Source organism: Candoia aspera, chromosome 2 (genome assembly GCF_035149785.1).
Source record: "Candoia aspera isolate rCanAsp1 chromosome 2, rCanAsp1.hap2, whole genome shotgun sequence".
In the NCBI taxonomy this organism is placed as follows: Eukaryota; Metazoa; Chordata; class Lepidosauria; order Squamata; family Boidae; genus Candoia; species Candoia aspera.
Genome location: NC_086154.1, coordinates 217,085,656 through 217,109,389, shown reverse-complemented (window position 1 = coordinate 217,109,389; position 23,734 = coordinate 217,085,656). Strand labels below are relative to the sequence as shown.

At 36.5% G+C, this 23,734-nt stretch overlaps 1 protein-coding gene across 1 annotated transcript in view; it reads right to left on the bottom strand.

Annotated features, from left to right (window-relative positions):
- TMEM232 (transmembrane protein 232) overlaps positions 1-23,734 on the bottom strand; it is a 161,294-nt gene that overhangs the window by 33,501 nt on the left and 104,059 nt on the right. Inside the window, exon 12 of the mRNA XM_063295359.1 lies at positions 22,186-22,427. Coding sequence (XP_063151429.1) covers positions 22,186-22,427 — 242 coding nt within the window. The remainder of the gene's footprint in view (positions 1-22,185; positions 22,428-23,734) is intronic.

Here is a 23,734-nt window from a genome sequence, read left to right as displayed (position 1 = left end):
GACAACATCTCAGCTTCCTATAACGTTCTGTGAAACAGACAATTGCGGAATAATGGTATTATCTAGAAGTATTCAAAATTAAATGGCTGACTGCATTCAGAAGTACAGTAGCTGTAGGGATAAGTAGAATTTAGACTATAATATACATAGTCTTCAGGAATATTAGCTATTCCTTCCCACGTAAGACCTAGCAATATACCCTTTCCCAAACTGCTTATTTGCCTCAAGTGAAAGCTAACATAGACTCATAGTTGTGTGGCATTTTTGTCTTTCTCTCCACCAGAATGCAAAGGAAATGAGAAGAAGCTGTATTAGCAAAAAGTGTGCTTTAAAGACACCATGCCTGGGGTGAGAGACCCTGCCTGGTGCAGCAACACCAGCCCAATTGTTACTTGGGCCAAGCAACCAGCTGCTGTAAACAAAGAATCCTTGCACAGATATTTTCTATATGCTTCTGTATGTTTTATGCAAAGATAGTTATGATTGTACAAACAAATTACAGGCTATATAAACGAGCTAACAATTTTGTTTGACTTTATGAAGAGGGGAGGGAATAATTCTTCCCCAACTATATTTTTTAGCTTATTCAATTTCATTCTTTTCACATTTTTCTATAATGAAATTTATCTTTTCTCCATGTGTTTTATCTACCAGCTGAGCAGGTAAGTGCAGACAAGTCTTATTATTGCTAGAATTAAAAGAGCTTACAGACATATATATGGAATATTGCATTCCATTTTGAAATGACATACCAAATTAATTATTCTAAGATTGAATTTTAATGTCTTTTTCATTTAAACAATGCAAACATTGGGTGATTTTAAAGATTCTAAAAATCTTGGCCTAATTTAATATTTGAACAACACATTTTACATTCTGTTACTTATTCAAGCTATACTTACACTGAATAGGATATTAAACATTATTCAGACTGGCAAAAAATAAACCTAATGCCACCGCAGGCCATGTTCTCTCCCACACAGTCTTTCTAAACTGTAAAGACAACCACATCACACACATTTTTCAAGGGAACTATTTCTAACTGTAAAATTATTATATCCTTGATTAAGGAGGATTGGGGTTTTTTTTAGCAGAAGTATCTGGAGAAGAGGTGATGACAATTTTTTTATTGAACTTCTGTTAAAATGTAAATACTTGCGCTTGTCTTCAACAGAAATCAGCTTTTTAAAAAAACATTATCACTCAGCCACTATTTTGTTCCACAAGCTTTGGTAGAAGAGCATATATCTGAAATATAAATGGAACTGATTTCACAACTAGATTATCCTTCTGGTGTTTGTGATAAAATAAACTGCAGAATTCATTATTACTCAATGATAACATAAACACAATAAGCTGTGAAAGATTATCTATGGGAACGGGTTGTCACTCAGTACAAACTTTCTGTGTAAATAAAGACTTAACATAGGTTCAGTTCCCAGCACATCCAGCTGCAGCTGGAAAAGAGTAAAATTATGCAAGTGGTCTTGGATCATTCTGTTCCTGCTTGTGGCGAGATGCACATGGAAGGCCCATATAGAAGATGTGAATGCAAAAACTTCCTCATACACAGTTCCCCAGTGGAAGATACTATGAAATAATAGATAGTAATCATGACAAGACCTGGATAGAAAACCAGCCCTTAGTAACCTCTACCATATAGTTAAGATTTGTTTGTTCCTTTATGTAATACTTTCCCCACCAAAAAGGGAACTATAAAATTATATATGTGGAATCCCAGATGATGGTACCTTTTTCTTTCACTTCTGAGGTATACCTATTATCACATTTAAATGGTAGTCCAGAATTAATATAATTAATAAGACAACAGTACCATGATAACAATACCATGGAAAAATATTGGTGCATTCATTTCCAGTTGGAATTAAAAACATGGCATGAATAATCTTAATTGCATTCACTTTGCTAATATTTTCCACTTAGATTATCATCATCACAGATATATTATTGTATGGACATAACCATTAAATCTCAAAGTCCTAGGACAATGGCATAGAAATTTTATTTTACCACATCATATAATTTTCAAGCAAAACCATAGCCTGAAATGTTTATTAAAGTTCAATAAATGTATTAATATTTATTAATACTCATTTGTTTGGATAAATGAAATTACTACTGTCACTATTACTAAATAATAACAGCAAGGTAGAGGATTCAAATCTTTACTCAGTTATGAGATTCAGTGAGACATCTAGGATCAGCCACAATCTCTCAACGTATCTTATATTCTAGTTCTGTTTGAAGACAACATGTGATAAACATAAGCGGGTTATGTTTAGTACTGTAAATAAAATGACAGTGTCAAGCATCTCAATAACTATCTCTGGAACGGTCTGAATCCAAAGAATCACATGACCTGTACATCTTGAACTGCGGTCCTTCATGACACCTGGCAAGCTCTGAAACTGCCAAAAGCAATTGCTTTTAAAATTGCCAAGAGCGATTAGGGATATGCCTGCCATTCAAAGGGGAAAAAAAGTCAAATGTTGCATTAAGTATGCCATTGGACATACTTAAAGTACCCTTTCGACCTCAGCAACTGTATCTGAACATAATATTTCATATTCATATGGATGGTTTAGAGATGAAGACATTGGAGGCAGCCATAGTAAATAAACATGGAGGTGATTTGTCAGGCTCTTCTATTTTGGCTATCATAGGTCATGATGGGTTTTGAACTCCATACTTTCCCTTAAAACTTTCCTCCTTTGTTAAGAGCCACATCCCTTACTCCAAACTAGTTCCAGCTTCATTCCCACCACTGAAATTCTGCAGTAGCAGGATTGCTATGTTTTCTTTTGTCAGGACACCTTTGCTATAACCAACATGTAGGGATGGAGATTGCCCCCCACAAACAACATGAACAATGCAGTGGCAATCTTCACAATGAATTCTATTCATGAGGGGGAAAAAACAGTATTCACAGTTGAATACTGTAGTACTGGTGGGCTCAAGTCACAAAGAACTGATTTTGTAATCATAATTTGGTTTTGAGAAATGTGCAGAATGATGTCTTTATTATATTTTTGAAAATCAGTACTGACATATGGTGAGTGACTGACTATGATAGAACAGAACCAAATTCAATCTGTAGATTAGCTTGTCTAACCAAAACTCAGATAGGACTGTTGGGTTGCAGGTTAAATTAATGACAATAGTGCCTTTGTCATTCCACTTCAATAGTTTGGATCTTACACATGTAATTTGATTTCTTTTTTTATCTAGTCTGCCTCATTTGCAAATGAGATTTGTAATGTTTAGCCACTCTACAAAGCCATTCACAGAATTAATGTGATGATCTAAGCATATGATTGCAGGGTGTTCTTTTCTGTTAACAATTGCTTGTTCTTAATTTTTGAAACTGCATGTACTAATCACAGTTATCCTGGCTGGCAAATAAATAACACTTGATATGATTTTGGAAATCATGCACACGGCATTAAATCCCATTACTTCAGTGGTTTCTTACTTACAATTCACTGCATTTGACATCAACTATATCAATGTTTTGGCACCTAGCTTAAAAGCATTTATTTACCTATGCATTTACGAGTAGTAGTGGCTGCTGAAACAAATGCCATGGGACCTGTTGGCTGGTTACTTACTTATTTCTATAGAGAGAGCTTAATCACATATACATCTAGGTGCTTCACAATTTAAGCAGAATCATAAGTTATAATATTTTTTAAAAGTGCTTAATTAATATTGTCACCCTAACAAAAAACAAGAGATTCATAAATTGGCCAACTGTAAAAAGCATCTGCCTAATCTAAAGAGGCAAAGAAGGGGTTAGCTCCTGCACACTCTAGCAGGTGCACAGAACAGCCAGAGCACCTTCCTTTTGCACCTGAGTCTTTAGGGGAAGGAGAAGGCATATGGGGATCAGTACCTTACGCAAGTCCCAAACCAAAAGCGGTTTCTATACAGTTAGTAAAGACTTGGGGCACATCCTTGAAGCCATAAATAGCCAAGAAATCTCCTAATGCACAAGGGTGATAGAAAAGAAATTTGGGAGCCCTGAGGCCAACCATGCTGCTGCTACATATTGCATTGTCTGATGTCACCGCATTTTCTGTTAAGGGAAGCGCACTTGCAGCAAATCATGTAGTCCATCTTGTAAATAACAGGAGCATGAACAGCTATAGTGAGGTTGGCATATGAGAGTAAATCATGTTGATTATTTGTTCTCTTTACTGATTGCTTCATAGTTTTATTTGTGTGTCTCACGCTGTTTTATTGTTGGTATATACTTTAATATTCTCATTACCTGACCTGGGATTTTTTTGAAGGGAAGGATAAATAGAATTTTCAAAACTGAACAAATAAACATTTAATATTGCAATGCTGTGGGTCATGATATGTAAGCAAATTTACTCAGAAATAAGTTCCAGTGAGTTGAGATGTAGTTCTAGATAAATGTCAACTGCATTGTATCCTTAGACTATAATCCTATATGGTGACCTGAGTAAATAAAAAGTGACAAAGTTAACACCTCATCTTTTTCAGCAAATGCATATTGAATATGTATTTTTACTGTTGGTGCATACATTTACTCATGATTATTAATTCAGTCATACTTATGTATAATTTACTGTTTCTTAAGTGGGAGGGGAGCAAGGAACTTTATACAGCCAACTGAATTTAGAAGGTGCCACCTTGATAGGTGGAAAGCAGCCAAGACATAAAGTAGCAAACCATTGGTCATAAAAGGGGATAAGGCATGTCCTCACTATGTGTAATATTTTCTGACTAAACTCTAAATTCTATCCAGCAGCCAAGATAATGCGCATGGTTAGGGATTCTGTTCTGCATTGCCATTACAAGATGGTAGCTCAACATGGTGGCAGCGAGCAAGGAGACCTGTGCTAGATTCAGTTTAATTTGCTTAGCAACATTCCTTTGTTTTTAGAGTTCTGTTCCACTTTGTTGCCTGAATTTTTCTTTTTTCCACTAGCTAAAATGTTGATGTTTGGACAGCTAAAATCATGACATAGACATACAAGCCCATTTTTGGAAAAAAAATGCAGCTGGTACATTTTAACAGCATGAAATCAATGCAAGTAATTGGGTATTTTCCCCGCAGAACTATTTTCCTCACACAAGCATGACTAACATAATTTCAGAGGAAAACAGATTCAGTTTGCCATCTTGTGGCAAACAGACATTTCTGAAGGGCAACACACAGGTAGATGACAATTACTGCAGAAAACTAGGACTTCCAGAGTAGGAACATTCATCTGCATTTTAAATAAAATGGCCCAATTCACACTACATGATCTATTATGCAGATTAGACTACAGTTATTTTTTACAATCCTTTGAGGGTTTTGCCATGCAATTATTATCTCAAAAATTACAAGGACAGATTGCATACACAATGTGAAGGCATGGTGTCTTAAACAGGGGATTTGGAAAAGTCACATACAAAATAAATGCACATTTTCTTGGAGTTTTTTTTAATTGCAAAATAAAGCAGGAATTTGTTGAAATGATTTGACTGAATACATGCAACCAGAAATGGACCACATATAAACTACCACCTTTCCAAACTTGCTTTTTATTCTGTGATCATCATAATTTAACAGACTGTCCAGAAAAGATCCTGATCTTTCCCCACAGTTGCATCTTTTTTCTGACTGCAGTTGATAAAAAGAGGAGTGGAATAGCAATGCAGTTTTTTCAGCTGGAAAATATGCAATTGAGAAGAAATGGTGGAAATTGCACAGAACCACTCCTTTCTCTAGCAGTCACTGTTAAGAGTTGCAGAACCCTTCCATATCCTGCAAAGCAAGTCCTGCCCTTCTTCCATGTTTTAATCACAAAAATGAAACAGAAGCCAGCAGTGCTAATTTCTGTCTAAACATGTAAAACCTAATTGTAAAAGTGCAGTCATTTTACAGGGACATCATTATTATTATTATTATTATTATTATTATTATTATTATTATTATTATTCACCACAATGTGAAATGCCAGTTCTTTAGCTGGTGTTGGCCTTCATTCACATTGTGATATTCCTAAGAACCTAGGATGTCATAATGTATCAGCGTAGTATATGTGCAGATCCAAGCAGTATGGCCTTTTGTAATTAAGAAACGGAAATTTTGTCAACGCTCAGCTTTTCTAAAGTGCTGTTCAAGGCTTTTTGGTTTGGCACCCAGTGTGCTGATAACCACTGGGACCACCGCTGCTGGTTTATGCCATAATTTTTCCATTTTGATTTTCAGTCTTGATACTTTGATCTTCTCCAATTCTTTGTCTTCTATTCTACTATCCCTTGGTATTGCCACATCAATTATCCATACTTTCTTCTTTTCAACCATAGTTAAATCTGGTGTATTATGCACCAAGACTTTGTCAGTTTGTATTTGGAAATCCCACAATATTTTAACCTGCTCATTTTTTACTACTTTCTCAACTATATGTTCTCACCAATTTTTCATTTCTGGCAAATGATAATTTTTATAGATGTTCCAGTGAATCATTTTGGCAACTGTGTTATATTGTTGTTTATAGTTAGCTTGTGTGATCTTCTTGCATGAGCTGAGTATATAATCTGCTGTTTCTTCTGCTTCTTTGCACAATCTGCACTTTGAATCATTTGATGATTTTTCAGTTCTGGCCTTGATTGCATTAGTTTAAATAGCTTGTTCTTGCACAACCAATATCAAGCTTTCAGTTTATTTAATATTCCAGTTGTAATCCACTGCCAGGTTTTACCTTTATCTACATTCCCCTGGATCTTTTGTAGAAATTGACCATGTAATGCTTTTCCTTGCCAGCATTCTGTTTGTGTTTTTATTACATTATTTCAATATTCACATTCTGTTTCCTGTACATTCAGTAAGTTCAAATTTTTAACTTGTATCATGCTTGTTCTTGACTGTCTTTTACATAATCAGCCAATGCATGCTTTTCTTCTTCAACAGTTTGTTTGACTTGAAGTAAACCTCTGCCTCCATTTCGGCAGGGCAGGTATAATCTATCAATATCATTATGGGGATGTAATGTGTGGTGAAGAGTCATGAGTTTTCTTGTTTTTTGGTCCAAACTGTCCAGTTCAGCTTGTGTCCAATTAATAATTCCAGCAGTGTATCGTGTAACAGGTATGGCCCAGGTATTCAGGGCTTTGATGGTATTTCCACTGTTCAATTTTGTCTTCAGCACTTTTCCACTCTTTGGATGTATTCTTTATTAATCACATCTTTAACTTGTTCATGCTTGATTTTATCCAACTGTAAAATGCCAGATACTTGAAGGCTTCATCCTGATGGCTCCTGATGGTTTGACCATTCGACATTTCAATTCCATTACTGTTCATGATTTTACCCCAATTTATTGCTACTGTAGCACATTTCTCTAGGCCAAATTCCATTGCTATATCTGTGCTAAAAATTCTTACAGTATTTGTCAATGACTGGATTTCAATTTCTGATTTTCCATAAAGCTTCAGATTATCCATATAAAGCAAATGTGAGATTTTATTAGCATTTTTTACTGCTTGATATCCAATATTTGTTTTCTTCAGGTTCACTGAAAGTGGGATCATAGCAATGACAAATAATAAGGGTGATAATGAGTCACTCTGGAAGATGCCTCTCCTAATGTTGACAAGCCCATATTTTTCATTTCCAACCACCAATTCTGTCTTCCACTGCTTCTTTATTTTTTCTATAAACATAATGTTTTTACTGACACCAGTTGTTTCCAAACATTTAATGATCCAACTACAGGGTAATGAATCAAACGCCTTTTTATCATCAATCCAGACCATATGTAAATTAGTTTTTCAGTTTTTTCAACTCTCCAGAACCATTTTATCAGTCAGAAGTTGATCTTTTGTAGCTCTGCTTTTCCTTTTATTTCCTTTCTGTTCTACTGGAAGTTATTATTTTCTTCCAAATAATCTTGGATGTTGTCTGCTATTATGCCTGTAATTTAAACATTGTACACAAGCATATTATCAGTCTATCGTTTCCTGGAGCTGTCCCTTTCATTGGGTCTTTTTGAATCAGATGGCAACTTGAACAAGTTTTGCCAGTTATTAACCAGTTGCTGAGGTCTCCTTTATGCAATACTTCATTAAGCTGTTTAGCTATAATTGAATGTTAGCTAGTCAGATATTTGAGCCAAAAGCCATGCATTTCCAGGATGACAACTGGATTTCCAGTTTTTAATCCTTTTCACTCAACTTTTACTCATTTTTGATATTATTGTTAGTTCTTCCATTTTATTTTTATTAAATTCATCTTCAAATTCTTTTGTTCATCCAGAATTTTTATTATAGTCTCTTTGAGTTTCCCATAGATCTTTCCAAACTGGGTTGTTTTGTTTTTGTTTGGGTTTCCATTTTCAGAATTTCTATTGCCATTTATATGTTGGTAGAATCGCCCCTGGTCTGACTGAAATAGCTGTTTTTGCTTAAACTGGATGATTCATGCCTCATAGCATTCAATTATTATTACTGACATTTCACCATGCATCCTTAATATGTCTATACAAGGCATATACAGTAAAACCTCAATTTAACACCACCATTTAGTGGATTTTGGACTCAATTCCTGTCCAGACTTCCCCCACTCCCCCAAATACTTTTAATATTTTGGTGTTAAAACCATAGGCTGTAATCTGGTCCAGCTGATGGTTACTACAGGTTTAAGATTACAGTTCAGATATAAGGGTTACTACAGAATCCAATCCTCCCTTGTCAAGAGAAAATCATGAAGGCATAGTAGGAATTTAGAAAGCTGCTTTCCACCAACTAAGTGCTGGTTAATTCTAGTCTGGTATTGTCAACAGTTCTGCAAGGTTTCAGACAAGATTTTTTCCTGGGCCTACCTTGAAAAGACATGTGCTCCATAATTGAGTCATAGTCTTCCCTAGTTTTGTGCCAAGGCAAAAAATATGCTGAGCTTAATAGGTAAGTTTTATATCTAAAATCAGTTTAGCTAAAATATTAAGGAATTGTATCTGCTACAACATATATTTACTAACAAAGATGAATGGAATTAACAATGTCTCCAAAGGGTTAGATGATATAAAATATTAGGCATTTATGAATGAGATTGGAGAGCCAGTTTGGTGTAGTACTTAAGGCATCAAGCTAGAAACTGGGAGACCGTAAGTTCTAGTCCTGCCTTAGGCACAAAACCAGCTGGGTAACCTTGGACCAGTCATTCTCTCTCAGCCCTAGGAAGGAGGCAATGGCAAACCATTTCTGAAAAACCTTGTCAAGAAAACTGCAGGGACTTGTCCAGCAATCTCCAAGAATTGGACATGATTGAATGGATTAAAAAAACCAATTAATGAAATCCAAGGCCCAAGCTCAAAATAGTTTTAAGTGAAAAGATTATGAATCGAAGTCCATGCATTTAATATAAGAGTCAAAACAATGGGCAGAAATCTCACCTACTTTCCTTCTGGAAAAACTGGATCTTGTTATAGCAAAGAACAGTGCCAGTATTTAATACCTTGAGTTTGGAGAGTCAGAGCATAAGTGATTCATTTAAAATAATGTCTTTTATTAAATTGCTACTATTATAATGCTCTGTGCTTTAGAAGGGAATAAATTAACCAAAAGAAGGCTAAAATGTGCTGGTGAATTCAGCAGGGAAAATATATGAAAGCTAAGGTAGACTTCTTTATGGAACAGAAACTCCTTTTCCCACTAAATGTTGATCGAATTAGTCTCTTTTTCCACCGCCAGAATTGGAATCTTCCCTAAAGAATATTTTTAAATGAATTTGGCAATGATGTCATTGATAATTTGACATTACCAAATGGAGATTAAAGTCAAAAGGGTGGTGCTAATAGTAAAGAAAATCTCATCCAAATCTTTACATACTCTGTAGGTTGCTGATGAAAGCATGGGAGGAGGGAGGAGGGAGATATTGATTATTTCATAAAATACTTTAAAAATAATTTGAGCCATTAAGGCTAATTGTTATTCTTGATTTCAGTCAGCCTTTATACCAACATTCAGTCAGCCTGATATATTCCAATATCAGTATGGCATCTCTTTAACTACACATACATTTTGGAACCTTGAAAGCCCAGTAGACAAGCTTTATTTCTTAACTAGCAGGGCAATTCTCCCAGAATAAGGACAGAGGACATAATCTATTGTAACTGGAAGGCTGCTCACACATTGGAATGTTTTGTTTGTTTGTTTGTTTTTGCTACACTCATCCTCAAAATATAACTTTCTGGTTTGGTTCCAAGCAGGACAAATATAGACTTCAACGGATAGTTAAGTCTGCAGAAAGAATTATTGCAATCCGCCTGCCTTCTATAGAAGACCTGTATATTGCAAGGGTCAAAAGGAGGGCGGAGAAGATATCTGCAGACCCTTCGCATCCTGGACATAAGCTGTTTCAACTTCTACCATCAGGACGGCGCTACAGAGTACTGTATGTCAAAACATCTAGACATCGAATCAGTTTTTTCCCTTGTGCCATTGCTCTGTTGAACTCCTAATTAATGTAGCATGATATAATGATTGACAATGTATGGTAAGACATGACTGCTAAGATGTGACCGGTAATGTTCTGTTAAATGTGAACATATGTTAGACAACAGATGCAGTATACTATCCCTTAATTCTCCCTTTAAATATGAGTGTGTGTTAGTTAATAGCTGTAGTATTATTTCCTTCAATTTTTTTTCTTTCTTGATTGTATAGTTTTAGTAAATAACATTATTACTTTATTATTGTTTATTTTTGATGTTATGTAAATATATTGAGAACTCTTCCAACGAAGTCAAATTCCTTGTATGTTTAATCATACTTGGCCAATAAAGTATTCTATTCTATTCTATTCTATTCTATTCTATTCTATTCTATTCTATTCTATTCTATTCTATTCTATTCTATTCTATTCTATTCTATTCTAAAATCTCTCTGAAGTGTCCTGCAACCAGGCTGCAGAGAGAATCATCCTTCCCTTCCCAAGATTTCCACTAAGATAAGTTCCCTCAGAAGTAAGCCACTGGATTTCACTCAGATTAACAGCTGCAATTATAAAGTTTCCTCTCTTTAATCCTTTTAAAGATTTCAATATGTCCTTTCAATAATGCATCAACCTTGAGTAAGAAAGCAACTATTTACAACACAAGACATATATCAGTTGCTTTTCAGATTTTTAAAATGCTTTGTATATATAACAATGTTCCAATTACTGTTGAAGACATTTACATGAAAACTAATATGCCTTCAGAGGCATCAGATGCAATTCTATAGCCCTGTTTGCGCAACAGACTGTATACTGGCATTTGCCTACATTTGTACCCCTTCTAGCGATTGTATGAAATAGCTAGAATGAAACTCTCAAACCGCATCCTTTTCTAGCTTGCTTGGCTCCTGACAACAGTCACCCTTTAATGGGCTTTGATACTTCAAAGTGTCATTGCTTCATTATGCAATGGTTATTTCATGACTATTCTCACTCAATAGAAAACAACTGAAAATAGTTCCATTTTCTCTGTATATATTAATCTGAATTAACAGATCAGTATTAAATTATGTATTCTTACCATGAACTAAAAGATAGGATCTAATCTACAGTCTTCTAAAAGTATGACATTTCATACTTTTTTTCTTTTGTAAAAAAATATTGAAATACTTCTATAGTGATTCCAGTACCCAGGGAAGGCAAGCTTAATGTTTCTATTTTTCTACTCCTTATATCAGCTCATTTGGTCAACTCCATGTCAAATTGATGTCTTGGCTCACCAGCATCTAAATTAATCAACACTTTCAACTGTCAAGTGCCATTCACTTTGAAGGGAGCACAGAAGCCAATGGTTTTCTTTTGATTGACATTTCTGGGCCTGCTGTTGATTGAGATGTCCCCAAATCCTACATGTAAACTAAATTATATTCTTTTTCAGGATCTGTTTAGATTTTTATCATGCCACAGTCCGTTATGGCAGGTGTAATACAGAAGTTCTATGCCATGTAAATTATTTGGGGTGGGTGGAGGGGGGAACGGAAATCCAATGTGGCAGAAAAAACAAATTAATAGAGAAGGTATGGAGAACTTCTGGCTCTCCAGATGTTGTTGTACTAGAACTCCCAACAATCCCCACTACTGGATAGCTAGGTTTACTGGGAGCTTATGCTCAAGAACATTGGAGAATCATAGTTTTTCCAACTGTATCTACAGGAACATTTAAAATAAGCATCTTTTCTAAAATTAATATTGGTAGGATTGTTGGGCTCAGATTTTATCCCTACATAAACATCACACATGTGTAAACAGTTTCACCCATAGAAAAATCCCTCTTTTCTCTTATCCTCCCAGAAACTGAGATTTTATGACAATTTTGGCACTACAGCAACGCCTTGAAAATGTGAAGACAGATTCTGACATGGACCTGCACTTATGATTAATCTATTTTCCTCTCCATTCTCCTCAATCTAAGTTTTCTTTTTATTGCACACTCAGTCTTTTTCATAAACTAAAGATAAATATAAATGGAATTAGACATATTAAGTATATAGCAGAACTGTATCTACCTTAAACTAAAAGTAAATATCAGTTACTGTGCTATTACTGAGATACTGAAAAGGAGAAAAAGTAATCATCCCTAATCATTTTATAGATATAGATATAGATATAGATATAGATATAGATATAGATATAGATATAGATATAGATATAGATATAGATATAGATATAGATATATAAGGCCTGGAAGAAGTGCCATATGAATATACTGTAACTAAAAATGCTATCAAATGCTATCAAATGCTATTAAATCAGAATCAATCTCTTCCCTAAGAATTGTGAGGTATGTCATGTTTTAGCCTGCAGAAAACGTAATGTTTTCTACAGGCTAAAAAGCCTAATATTGAAGGCTTTTTAACTAGCATATTGGGGACTTTGGGTTACAGTGAACAATATTACTATGCGTATGTGAGAAGATAATTTGGCTGCTAACTCAGCTTGTGGAAGGGTTTGCCTTTCCTATAAAAGAAGGAAAAATAGTAAGAGAATCTGTCCTCTAATATTACAGAGATTTCTATCACTGATTAGCCTGTATGCCCTTGATGAACACAGCAGGGCTGTTTGGTGTCCCACTGCTAATTAAAGTAACTTGCTATGTATTTCCTCTTCTTAAGATTCCAGTGATTGGCATCTTTTTTATGTCGTCCAGAAATCACCTTAGAGAGAGAAAGACATTTTTAAGCGTACATAAAATACATAAAACTTAGCTCCACTAAACTTAATGGGACTTATTTTTAAATAGACATGCAGACATTATATCAGTGTTTCTCAACCTCAGCAACTTTAAGATTGTGGACTTCGACTCCCAAAATTTTCCAGCCAGTGTGGAGTTCATATCCACACATATTAAAGTTGCTGAGGTTGAGAAATACTGCATTACATTATTAGTTAAAAGTTCAAGGTGCCAAAACGAATAGGGTAGCTGCTACCTCTTGTCTCAAAACATCCTACCCATGAATTAAGATTTTTCTGGAGCGTTTTTCAAAATAACAACGAAGAAATATATACTTACAAAAGTGAGGATCTTCTCTGTGTTGGCGCCCAGCTACTTCCCAATGGAGATACTAAAGTCCATTGGGGTTGGGCAGCTAATAAATCCAAATCCAAATCCAAATCCAAATCCAAATCCACACATACATACATACATACATCTTTCTGGTGCCAAATCAAAATAATGCTTTTCACACAAGGATCTCTAGTTTCCATTTCTAAATGACTTATCTGTTTACATCATTTATTTGCATTATTTTCATACCATTTGCTTGTTTGTAATTGAACTTTTATCACATTAAGTACTCTGTCCTGGGATCTCTTGTGGATGAAGGACAGGTGATAAAAATTAAAACTAAACTAGCTAAACTAAGCTAAGCTAAAATAATTACATTAAAGCTACAATTACTGCCCAATTCAAGTCTCACTAGCCCACTTTTTTTCCCATCATACTTTAGATGTCCTTATCTCTGTGTCTGATTTGTTTCTTTTTGCATATTAATCTCTCTGTGCTATGAGGCATGGTTTGCTTCCTCCCTTAGTAAAAACATAGGGGATTCTGCTAAACGTTTTAATCTGTGCTCTCTCATCCGCAAACATCAACTAAGACACAAAAGAAAGTGACAAGCTCCAGCTACTGCTCTTTGGTCAAGAGTTAAGTGGGTAAGGACAATTCTCTTTATGTATGATGGATGTTAAACAATTACTAATCTTAAATTGCAGGAGCACAGCTGGAGAGGGACATGTAGGCTGCTCAGGAAGATAAATGAATATGACAGTTTATTAAAGATACATGGTTAGAGTTTGATACTGCTGTGCTGTCTTCGAAGGAAGCACTGGATGAATATAACTTGGAGGCAAATAATAGAGAGCCAAAGTGCAGGAGGAAATCTACAGTATACAGAACATTTCAGCTGGAAATGGATAATGCTGACAAGACATTGCAATGTTTTGAAATGATGCTCCACTTTAGAGAGAATGTGACTATTTCCTATTTTTTAAATAGCTAGGTTTCATAATGCAAATGAGAGAAAAGAGTTCAGGAATGGATTCAGTTGAAAACCTGGAAACATTTCGACTGCAATCCTATCCTTGCTCCCAATAAATACAGATATGATTGCACTGTTTACACAGTTATAGGCTGTTATCAAGCTCATATTTAACTGTAAGCAAAAGTAGTTTAAGCCTAAAGGTAAATAAGTTTACAATCTTATATTGATAAGAATTACTGAAAGCAGTAATGCTTATTTTTAGTAGAAATATCCTAGGTTCTAACATAATTCTGCCTTACAGAAAATAACAGTGGTAAAAGCACAAAATTTAATAAAACATCCAGAAAAATGTATCTTTGCTTTAGGAAATAAAAGAAGGCAATGGCCACATCCAGAAAGCTCACCAGAAGTCTGTTATATAATGTTGCAAAGCTGTTGTTTACAAAGACGTCAGAGTCCCCCTCAGGACACATGGATTTGCCATATAATCCTCTGAATCAGTCAAGGCCCATGTATGAAAAGCCAGAACATCAATACCCGAGACATCTACAGAGGAGTTCAAAAGGGGCAAATAAAGAAAGCACCACTACACCCGCACCGTTGCAACACAAGCTCCACCCCCTTTGTACGTGTGTCATTGATGTCACACACATCTCCAAAAGGGATAGAGCTTGCATCATGATGGCACAATGCTGAAAGCATCAGATCATGCCATAGCTAAGAGGGTGGGAAATTCTTTGTACTCTCCTACTGATCAGCTGGCAAAAAAAGGTGAGCACTGATTAGCTCGTGGTGGTTTTTGCACATTCTCGGCATCTTTAACTCCTGCTAGGGTAGTGCTCACCCAGGCAGAATTGTCACACATTCGGAGGTCCTCGTGGACTCATGGTTCCTGCTCATGGCAGCCAAAGCCTGGGGGGTGCTTTGCACAAGATCATCTTGTGCGCCAATTGTGCCCATTCTTGGACAGTGAGGCCCTGCTCATGGTTGCTCATGCTCTGGTCACTTTCTGTATGGACTACTGCAATGCTGCCCTTGAAGACCACCCAGAAACTTCAAGTGGTCCAAAGTGTGGTGGTCTATGCAGTTCTGGGCACATTATGGTTTGCAGCATTGGCTCCCAGTTTCTTTCCAGGTGCAATTCAAAATGCTGGTCATCACCTTTAAAGCCCTGTATGGTATTGGGTCAGGTTATCTGTGGGACTACCTCTCCCTGAGGATATCTACCCATCCCATTAGATTGGATAAGGTGGGCTCACTCCAGGTCCTTTCCCTTAAATGTTATCATCTGGTGTGTAGAGGAAAGTTGTTCACTGTGAGGTTCCAGGGCTGCAAGCAACCACACCCATAACTATTGATTCAGCCCAAGTTGTAATTTTAAAGTGAAAATATTAAATACTGTACTTGGAAACAATCATATTAAATGTCAGAACCATTTAATTAAAATTCAATTTGATTTAAGCTTTAATAAAATCAAGTTTAGATTTTTTACTGGCCTGTCCATTTTTTCAAAGTATGATACACCAGCCAAGTGTAATCTTTGGCCTGGTGTAGTTGGTTATTGTATCATAGTTACTAAAAAGTATGAGTAGATAGAAACTCAAACCAGACATTTCCTACCCCTTTGTATTGGAAGCAGGACTACAGTGGTCCTGACTCAACACCTCACAACCTATTGACCACAAGGGGCAGATCAAAATAGAGAGTTAAGGATTTAATCTGTGAATCCCTATGTTGCTCTGCCTGCTCTTTGCCTATAAAATTGCTAACCTCAGGGCAATTCCTTCTACTTTTTTCCCCAGATGCACACATAGATGCAGAACATGTGCTCTCTGATTCTTTTCCTGGTAGAATATAACTTGCTAGGTGCTAGGCTTTGCCTGTCTCTGTGATGTATTTCCTTAAATCAATCTCCTTTCTGTTATAGTTATAAAAGCTGCTTCACCAATCACTGTTCTTGTTAGATTCTCGCTATCAGGAAGACTCGCACATACAGAGTGCTTTCTGTTCCAATACTTTGGATCCCCAAGCCCTTGAGAATATTTCCTAAATAGTGTTGGATGGAATGGGCAAGTTAAGAGGCGGGAATTGCCCCGATAGGCTGAAAGCATTTGTTCAAATCCCACTATATCCAATCTGGCCCGATCTTTTCAAAAGCTTTTCAGAACTGGAAAAGGCTTCAGGAAGGAGTACAGAGCAGCCCTCACCCCCCCATACACACACCCCAACTGCTTCAGGTCAAACTGCTTCCTCTAACCCTAACCCTCTCCTAGTGCTTGCTGAAGTGTTTCCACGCTAGGAGCCTTCAGCAGGCAAAAAAATTGCCCTAACTGCTTGCCTCTTCCTTCAATAAGTGCTGTGGAGAACATGCCACTTGCTGAACACTCTCCTTGGATAATCTGCCAAAGCTTTGGGCACACAATCTGGCAGAGGTGAGTGATGCATCCTCCTAAGTGCTCACCAAAGGAGTTGACATGAATCAACTTCAGTGGGTTAGTTCATTCAAAACTTCTTCAAAGCTAAGCATTCTTTTGAAGTTTCGCTCAGCCCTAGTTAATGTCTTTCACTTCACTGAGAAGCCAGTCAAAGACCAAGAAATGCATCAATCTCATCTTAATTTTTGCTCTTTTCAATATTCCCAAGTATGACTTTCACAATTCAAAATATAATTTAAAATGGATGTCACTTCCTTATTGCCATTATTGGAGTACTTAAGTCAGATTCTCATTTATTGTAATTAAGTAGTAGTCTACTGAATTCTCCTGGGCTTCCCTACATACTGTAGTTTATTTATTTGCAGAACTTTCAAGGACTTCTAGCTGGCATGTAAATATTACTATGACTGAAAAGGAACATAGGTATAGCACATGTATCAAAAATCCCCTAAAGCTTTTTAGATTCTTTAAAGGATTGGATAAACTAAGAAGAGAGCTTTTAAAAGGTGTGAAGTTACACATATGTGGCTAAAATGAAAATATATGTATGCATACCATTTACACATATTCTGCTTGCTGGCCTGTATTAATGTTATTTATCTGATTGACTTCAGGAGATGAAATCTATTTTATATTTAACTTTCTCATCTCCCTCCCTCCTCTTCCATCCTATTATTCACTGTTAGTCTACTAGACATTTTCCAAAAAAGAGTACCAGCTGTCAAGAATATTTATAACTAGGAGAAGTTAAAAAAAAAAAGAAAAGTCCTCAGGTCATATTCCACTATTTTGTCTGATGTTAAACTCATCATTCATTTTTCATTCAGTTCTTTCATAAGCCAAAGGCCATAATGCAACAACACATACAAAATGTGGAATTTCAGAGGTGGCATTATAAGTATTTGACTGCCTAATATGCAAACCAGAAAGCCACAGGTTCTAATCCTGCTTCTGCCATAATGTGATTAGACAAGCTATCATCCCTCAGTTTCAGCTTCACACTTGCAAAATTAAAATAATAATAATGGCCTATCTTTACAGAGTTGTTTCAAAATATACTTTGCATAATAAACCCTAGTCCACTAAAGGCTTATAAGAACATGAAGCTTTATTCTTACAGTTTTCAACCTATAGGGCAGAGAATGGGCAACCTGCAGACCATGAGAAGCATGAAGCCCTCCTACCAACCCCATCTGAGGCCCCTACAGTCTTCAAGGACAAGTGGGTTTTAAGGGAAAAACAGATGCCTTAGGCCTTGCAGAGCATCCCATAGCACCTTTTAAAACCCTGAACCTCTCCAGCAAGTCATTTATCTGAAGAATGCTTGTAAAAGGAAGGGAAGGGGGCAAAGGGAATATTGAAATAAAGCATTAATTAGATAATTAATGTTCTTTATTTTCCTTAAGGAATTACAAAGATTAGAAATCTTAAAGGGATCTATGAGCTATGCCTGCATATTTCATCAGTGTTTGGAATGAGATTTGTTAAAAGTCTTTGAATGATTATACAGTAATATTCAGCCCATTTGTACCGAGTATTGAAAAATACTTTCACAAAATTATGCTGAAGGGAAAGAAAACAGGACCATTTTTTTTTCACTTAAAGGCTCCTAACCTTTGTGAACTTTCATGCAAAAGTCTTTTAGTGATTTTTTTTAATTGCTTTATTTTGCTGAGGAAAGGGACCTTTGTTCATGGATAGGGGACTTGTCTGGCTAGTGAAACTGAATGGATCCAAATTGTACAAAAGTTCTTTGAATCTTGGGACCATCTGTTAGATCCCTTTCAAGTTATTTGGTAACACTGATGTTCATGTTGTGCTGAACGTAGATTGAGATAAACTGCTATGAGGCATGAGGCAATCTTCCCATTTCCTATCCTCTCTTCTGTGTGCTACTCCATGCACACATCTTATGGATTTACTGAATCAAACAGAATGTTTTATGAAAATGGCCATTGTTTGGTCTGGGCTTCTAGAATAAGATTTCCTATCTAGAATAAAGCCAATTCTGTAAGGAGATCCACAGGGAACATTTTTACAGTCTGCATAGACGAAGAAAAGAGAAGAGGCTTTTTTTAAAGTCTTGGAACTAGGCAAAATAACTAGGAGGCTTCTGGCTGAATCTTTGGATTCCAGAGGGTATTACTGTATTTTAGATTAATTACCACTTGCTGTGTCTCACTCCTACTTTGCAGTAATGCTTGTTAAATTCCCTAAGTATAATTAACAGAAATCTCATCTCAATTACATTCTGTCCAAATAAAACAGATCTTGTAAGGTTCTTCAGGAACTCCAAGCCAAATTACATGGGATGGTGAGTCATGTACTTTAATCTTAGTATTTTTACTGTTCCAACAAAATTCAATCCCAGAGACAGGAAATCCAAAGCAAAATATTTTTATAATTTCTTTCCTAGAGAAAAACACAGAGTATTTTTCTGTTTTCAAATAGGAGCATGAACGATTTAACAACAAAAGACCTGCCCATTATTTTTCCATTTTGAAGTTTTAATTGTATTAGGGTTAACTCTGCAACAAAACCAGGTATGGCTCAGGGTCCTGATCCTCAAGTGGGGAGAAAATGGGGCACAAAGCAAACCTATTCACATATATATAATCACTGTCCCAAATAAAGCTTATTATAGGTAGTCCTCGAGTTATGACCATTCGTTCAGTGACCATTTGTCAGGAGAGACACATGCGGCTCAGAGTCGGGCAAAGAGGAGGGTGAGGTTAAGCTGACAGCCGGAAAGGAACGGCAGCCTGAGCAGGCAGAGTGGCAGACAGAGCAGGCAGGGAAGGCAGAGTTGAGCAGTGAGCAGCAAAACCAGGTGCCCCTGATTGGTGAAGGCAGTGACATTGAGCTGCTGCCACCGCCTCCCAGCACTCAAGAATGAAGAGCAGGGAGGCGAGCAGAGCAACAGAGATTAATGGAGCTCCTCGTGCGCAATCAGACACACCGTCCTGAGCACACGCGCATGGCCCCGGGACGAAAGTTATATAAAGAGAGCCTGGGGTGCGAAGAGATTGTCAGGGACAACCGTTCAACCAACGACTCATTGCCTTGCATTGATAATGAACTGGACTTGCCTTGCCTGGACTTTGAAGCAGACTGTGATTCATCTCGACCCTGACCTTGGACTGCCCTTGGCCTTGACATGTAAATGGACCTTGCCTTGACTTCGAAGCGGACTGATTCATCTCGACACTGATTTTTGGACTGCCCTTGGCCTTGACGTGTAACCAGAAAGTAAATTTTCAGTACAGTTTGAAGTTAGTGGGTGTTTGAGGGCATTTACTTTTATTGACTGCTGTTAAATAATAAAAGAATGTTGCAACCATTCCTGCGTGCATCTGCCTTAACCGGGACAGGACACCATTTGAAGTTACGTCACGCTTTACAACTGCATTGCTTAGCAATGGCAATCCCAGTCCCAATTGTAGCTGTAAATCAAGAACTACCTATAAGAATGACAATGGAGTTGCTTTACCATCAACAAAATCTGTATCTCAGCCCATTTTGATTACAGTATAGTATTGCATAACCAACTTTTGGCAGTATCAATACATTTGAATTGATTTGATTTGTGTTTACATGAACAGCTACTGAATTGCAAGCAAAATTTAGTTGAGAATGCTTTCATATATATCCTGTAATAAGTGGTCTTAATTTGAAAAATAGGTGAGATTTCAAAATATTGCAACCAATAAACCAATGATGTTCTTATCCTAGGATTATTGATTAAATCAGAGATGGGCAACCTAAGCTTACAAGTTATTGTGTCCCCTTATGATCTAGCACAGGTCTCTAAGCTCTAAGCTGTGACCAAAATTCAGTAGCATGGTTACTATCAAAATCAAGTAATGAACTGTCTCTTTAAATCATTTTAAATTGTGTATTGTCGGGGAAACATTACTTTTTTGTTACTCTGACTAGTTTTTAACATTCCTTTGTCCAATTTTCTCATTTGGTCTTCATCACATTTTTAATATGCTCTTAAGCACATTATTCTAAGGCCAAATGCAAGAAGTGGTCTACCTTAAAGTAATCAGGCTATATCTGGGGGCAGGTAACTCATACTCATTACTATACCAATCTCTGAATCTATTTTTGTGGTTTCTAAAGACATCAGAAATTGTGTCACTAAGAACTAAATATAGGGCTTCCCACATTCATGCAAGAAAACTTCTTAAAAAGTGTATAATATACCAAGATAACTATAGGAACAAAAATCACAGAACCATACACCTCAGAAATCTCACCCCATCCCCTTCAGTGGCATCACTGCTCACCATTTTATTTTTGTATTTATATTTTGTATGTGTTTATTCTTATATATTTGTATGCTGTATGCCACCTAGAATCACATTGTTTGAGTTGGGTGGTCTTACCAAACTTAAAAACAAACAAACAAACAAATAAATTGCCGTATTATTATCCAACAACTGCTGTCCTCGTCCCCATAAAGTACAGCTCCAGCTGCCAAACAGTTGGCTCTGATCTATATCCTCATTACTAATTTGGGGAGAGCTAATAACTCTGACTAAAAAGGCAGGTCTACATCCTTCAGGGGCTTCAATCTAAATGACAACACCTAATGAAAATCAAAGAAGTAAGAAAGATGAGGAATATGGAGGATGAATGTGAACAAATGAATTAGGATGCTCAAAGAATTAAACGCAAGTCTTCACAGAAAGAATGTGTTCTGAACCACCAGAATGCTCTGGGAGGATGTTCTTGGGATAGTCAGGAAGAATAGGTAAAATCATTAACATAATCATCCTGAGATGAAAACACACATTTTAATCCTGGGATTAAAATACATAGCGTATTTGAATCTCTTTTACAGATATGGCCAGAAATAGGCTGTGAATGTGTTATTAATTTATAGTATCTCATTCATTTTCCTTGAATTATCAGTTACCTTTTCTCAAACTGTCTTGCTTGAATGTGTTCTCAAAAGAAATTTAAAAAGCTTTAATCTTAGATGTTGCCATGTGAGATGTTTTCCTATCCAAAGTCCTGTTTTAAATTTGGTAATCACTCAGAAAGATAAAATGACAGAAGGAACTCTTGATGCAAAGTAGACATATCTCTACTTCATCCCAAAGTTCTGATCCATACGGATTAATTTCCAGATATTTTTTGTCAAACCTTATAAACCATGACAATGATGAGGTTTACAAGTGTATCAATAATTCTATAGAAGCAATAGGTAGATCCAGGAAATTGATACCTTAAAGACAAGCGTTTGGTTTTCTTCTCTGTAACCACTGGGTCCAATTCTTGATGCGGCATTGATACTGGTTTCCGCTGAGGCAGGCGTCGCAAAGGGATGTTGGGACCAATGGGTGGCAGGAAGTGATGGCACATAGCAGTAGTGACTCTCCAGCCAATGTATTGGAATGAAAGGAGATAGGTAGAATTCAATAGATCTTTTGATGCAAGGGAAGTGTTTATTTGACCTTTAGCTTCAACCTAGGGGGAGAAAAAGACAATATCCATTGCCTGAAACAAGAAAATGACTGGGCAAACTGGGCTATATAATCTAACTCAAAAGGAAGGGGGGTTGTTTTGTTTTGTTTTTTTATGCCTTTGAGTCAGTGTTGACTCCAGGTAACTGCCTGGACAAGTCCCTGCAGTTTCTTGGCAAGATTTCAAAAGTGGCTTGCCATTGCCTTCTTCTTAGGGCTGAGAGACAGTGACTGGCCTAAGGCCACCCACCTGGCTTTGTGTCTAAGGCAGGACTAGACCTCACAGTCTCATGATTTCTAACCTGATACCTTAATCACTACACCAAATTGGCTCTCCCAAAGGAGATACATAGTTTTAATTTACTAATGCTGCTCTATTCAGGAAATATGCAAAAGACATTGTGCAGAAGGTGATGAGTATAAGATTATTTCTCATTTCTGTTATTTGCAACCCAAGCAGTTTTACCTTAATTTGAAATGCTAATAACATGCTGATACTATTTTTAAAAACTGATAGAAATGTTAAAAGATTTAGCACAATTCAGCAATTTCACAAAAAATGTTTCCAAAATGACCTATTTTGAGATATTTTGCTGATGTTGTAGTTCATATTTCTCACCCTATTTGCTGCTGGCAGCACATATTTTAGGATTTGGCTGTGTTTCTGTGTTTATCTACATATTTATTTTATTTATTATTGTTTCTCCTCTGATTAGTACTCGAGACAGTTAACAAAATAAAACAAAAATATATAGAATATAGAAGGTTAAAAATATATTAAAATTCACACCAAAATAGGTATTAAAGTCTTTTAAAGGCTGACAGTGTGGTGAAAGAAATATATCTGCAAATTTTGTACATGCTGAGTGGATCAGTGCCAGACTTCCATTAAACTCTGTATTAGGGTTCATTTCAATCTGCCATAGATTTCTTTTATTGGTTTTGCACTTGGAACAAATCTGGGGAGTGCCCAAATTGTTCCAGGAGAAGGAAGATTCATGTGAAGAAATGAGAGCATGTGCAGGTCTCTTTGTTTCATTAGAATGAATGGGGAAGTGGACATGGATTGTGTGGCATAGTTCTTGTTCCGCACTAAGTCTAAGCCTGGATTTGGATGCAATGATTTATTTACCGCTTGGAATTACTTGACTCTCCATTTCCAGAGATTCTGGGCATGCTAACAGCTATATGGCTATATACAAACTTGCTTACCCCCTCAAAAGTTAAGGAAGCTGATCGAGCTGCTATTTCGAGACACTGTAGCCATACAACTTACTTCTCAGAGTGCAGATCTCCATTTGAAGGACTGCC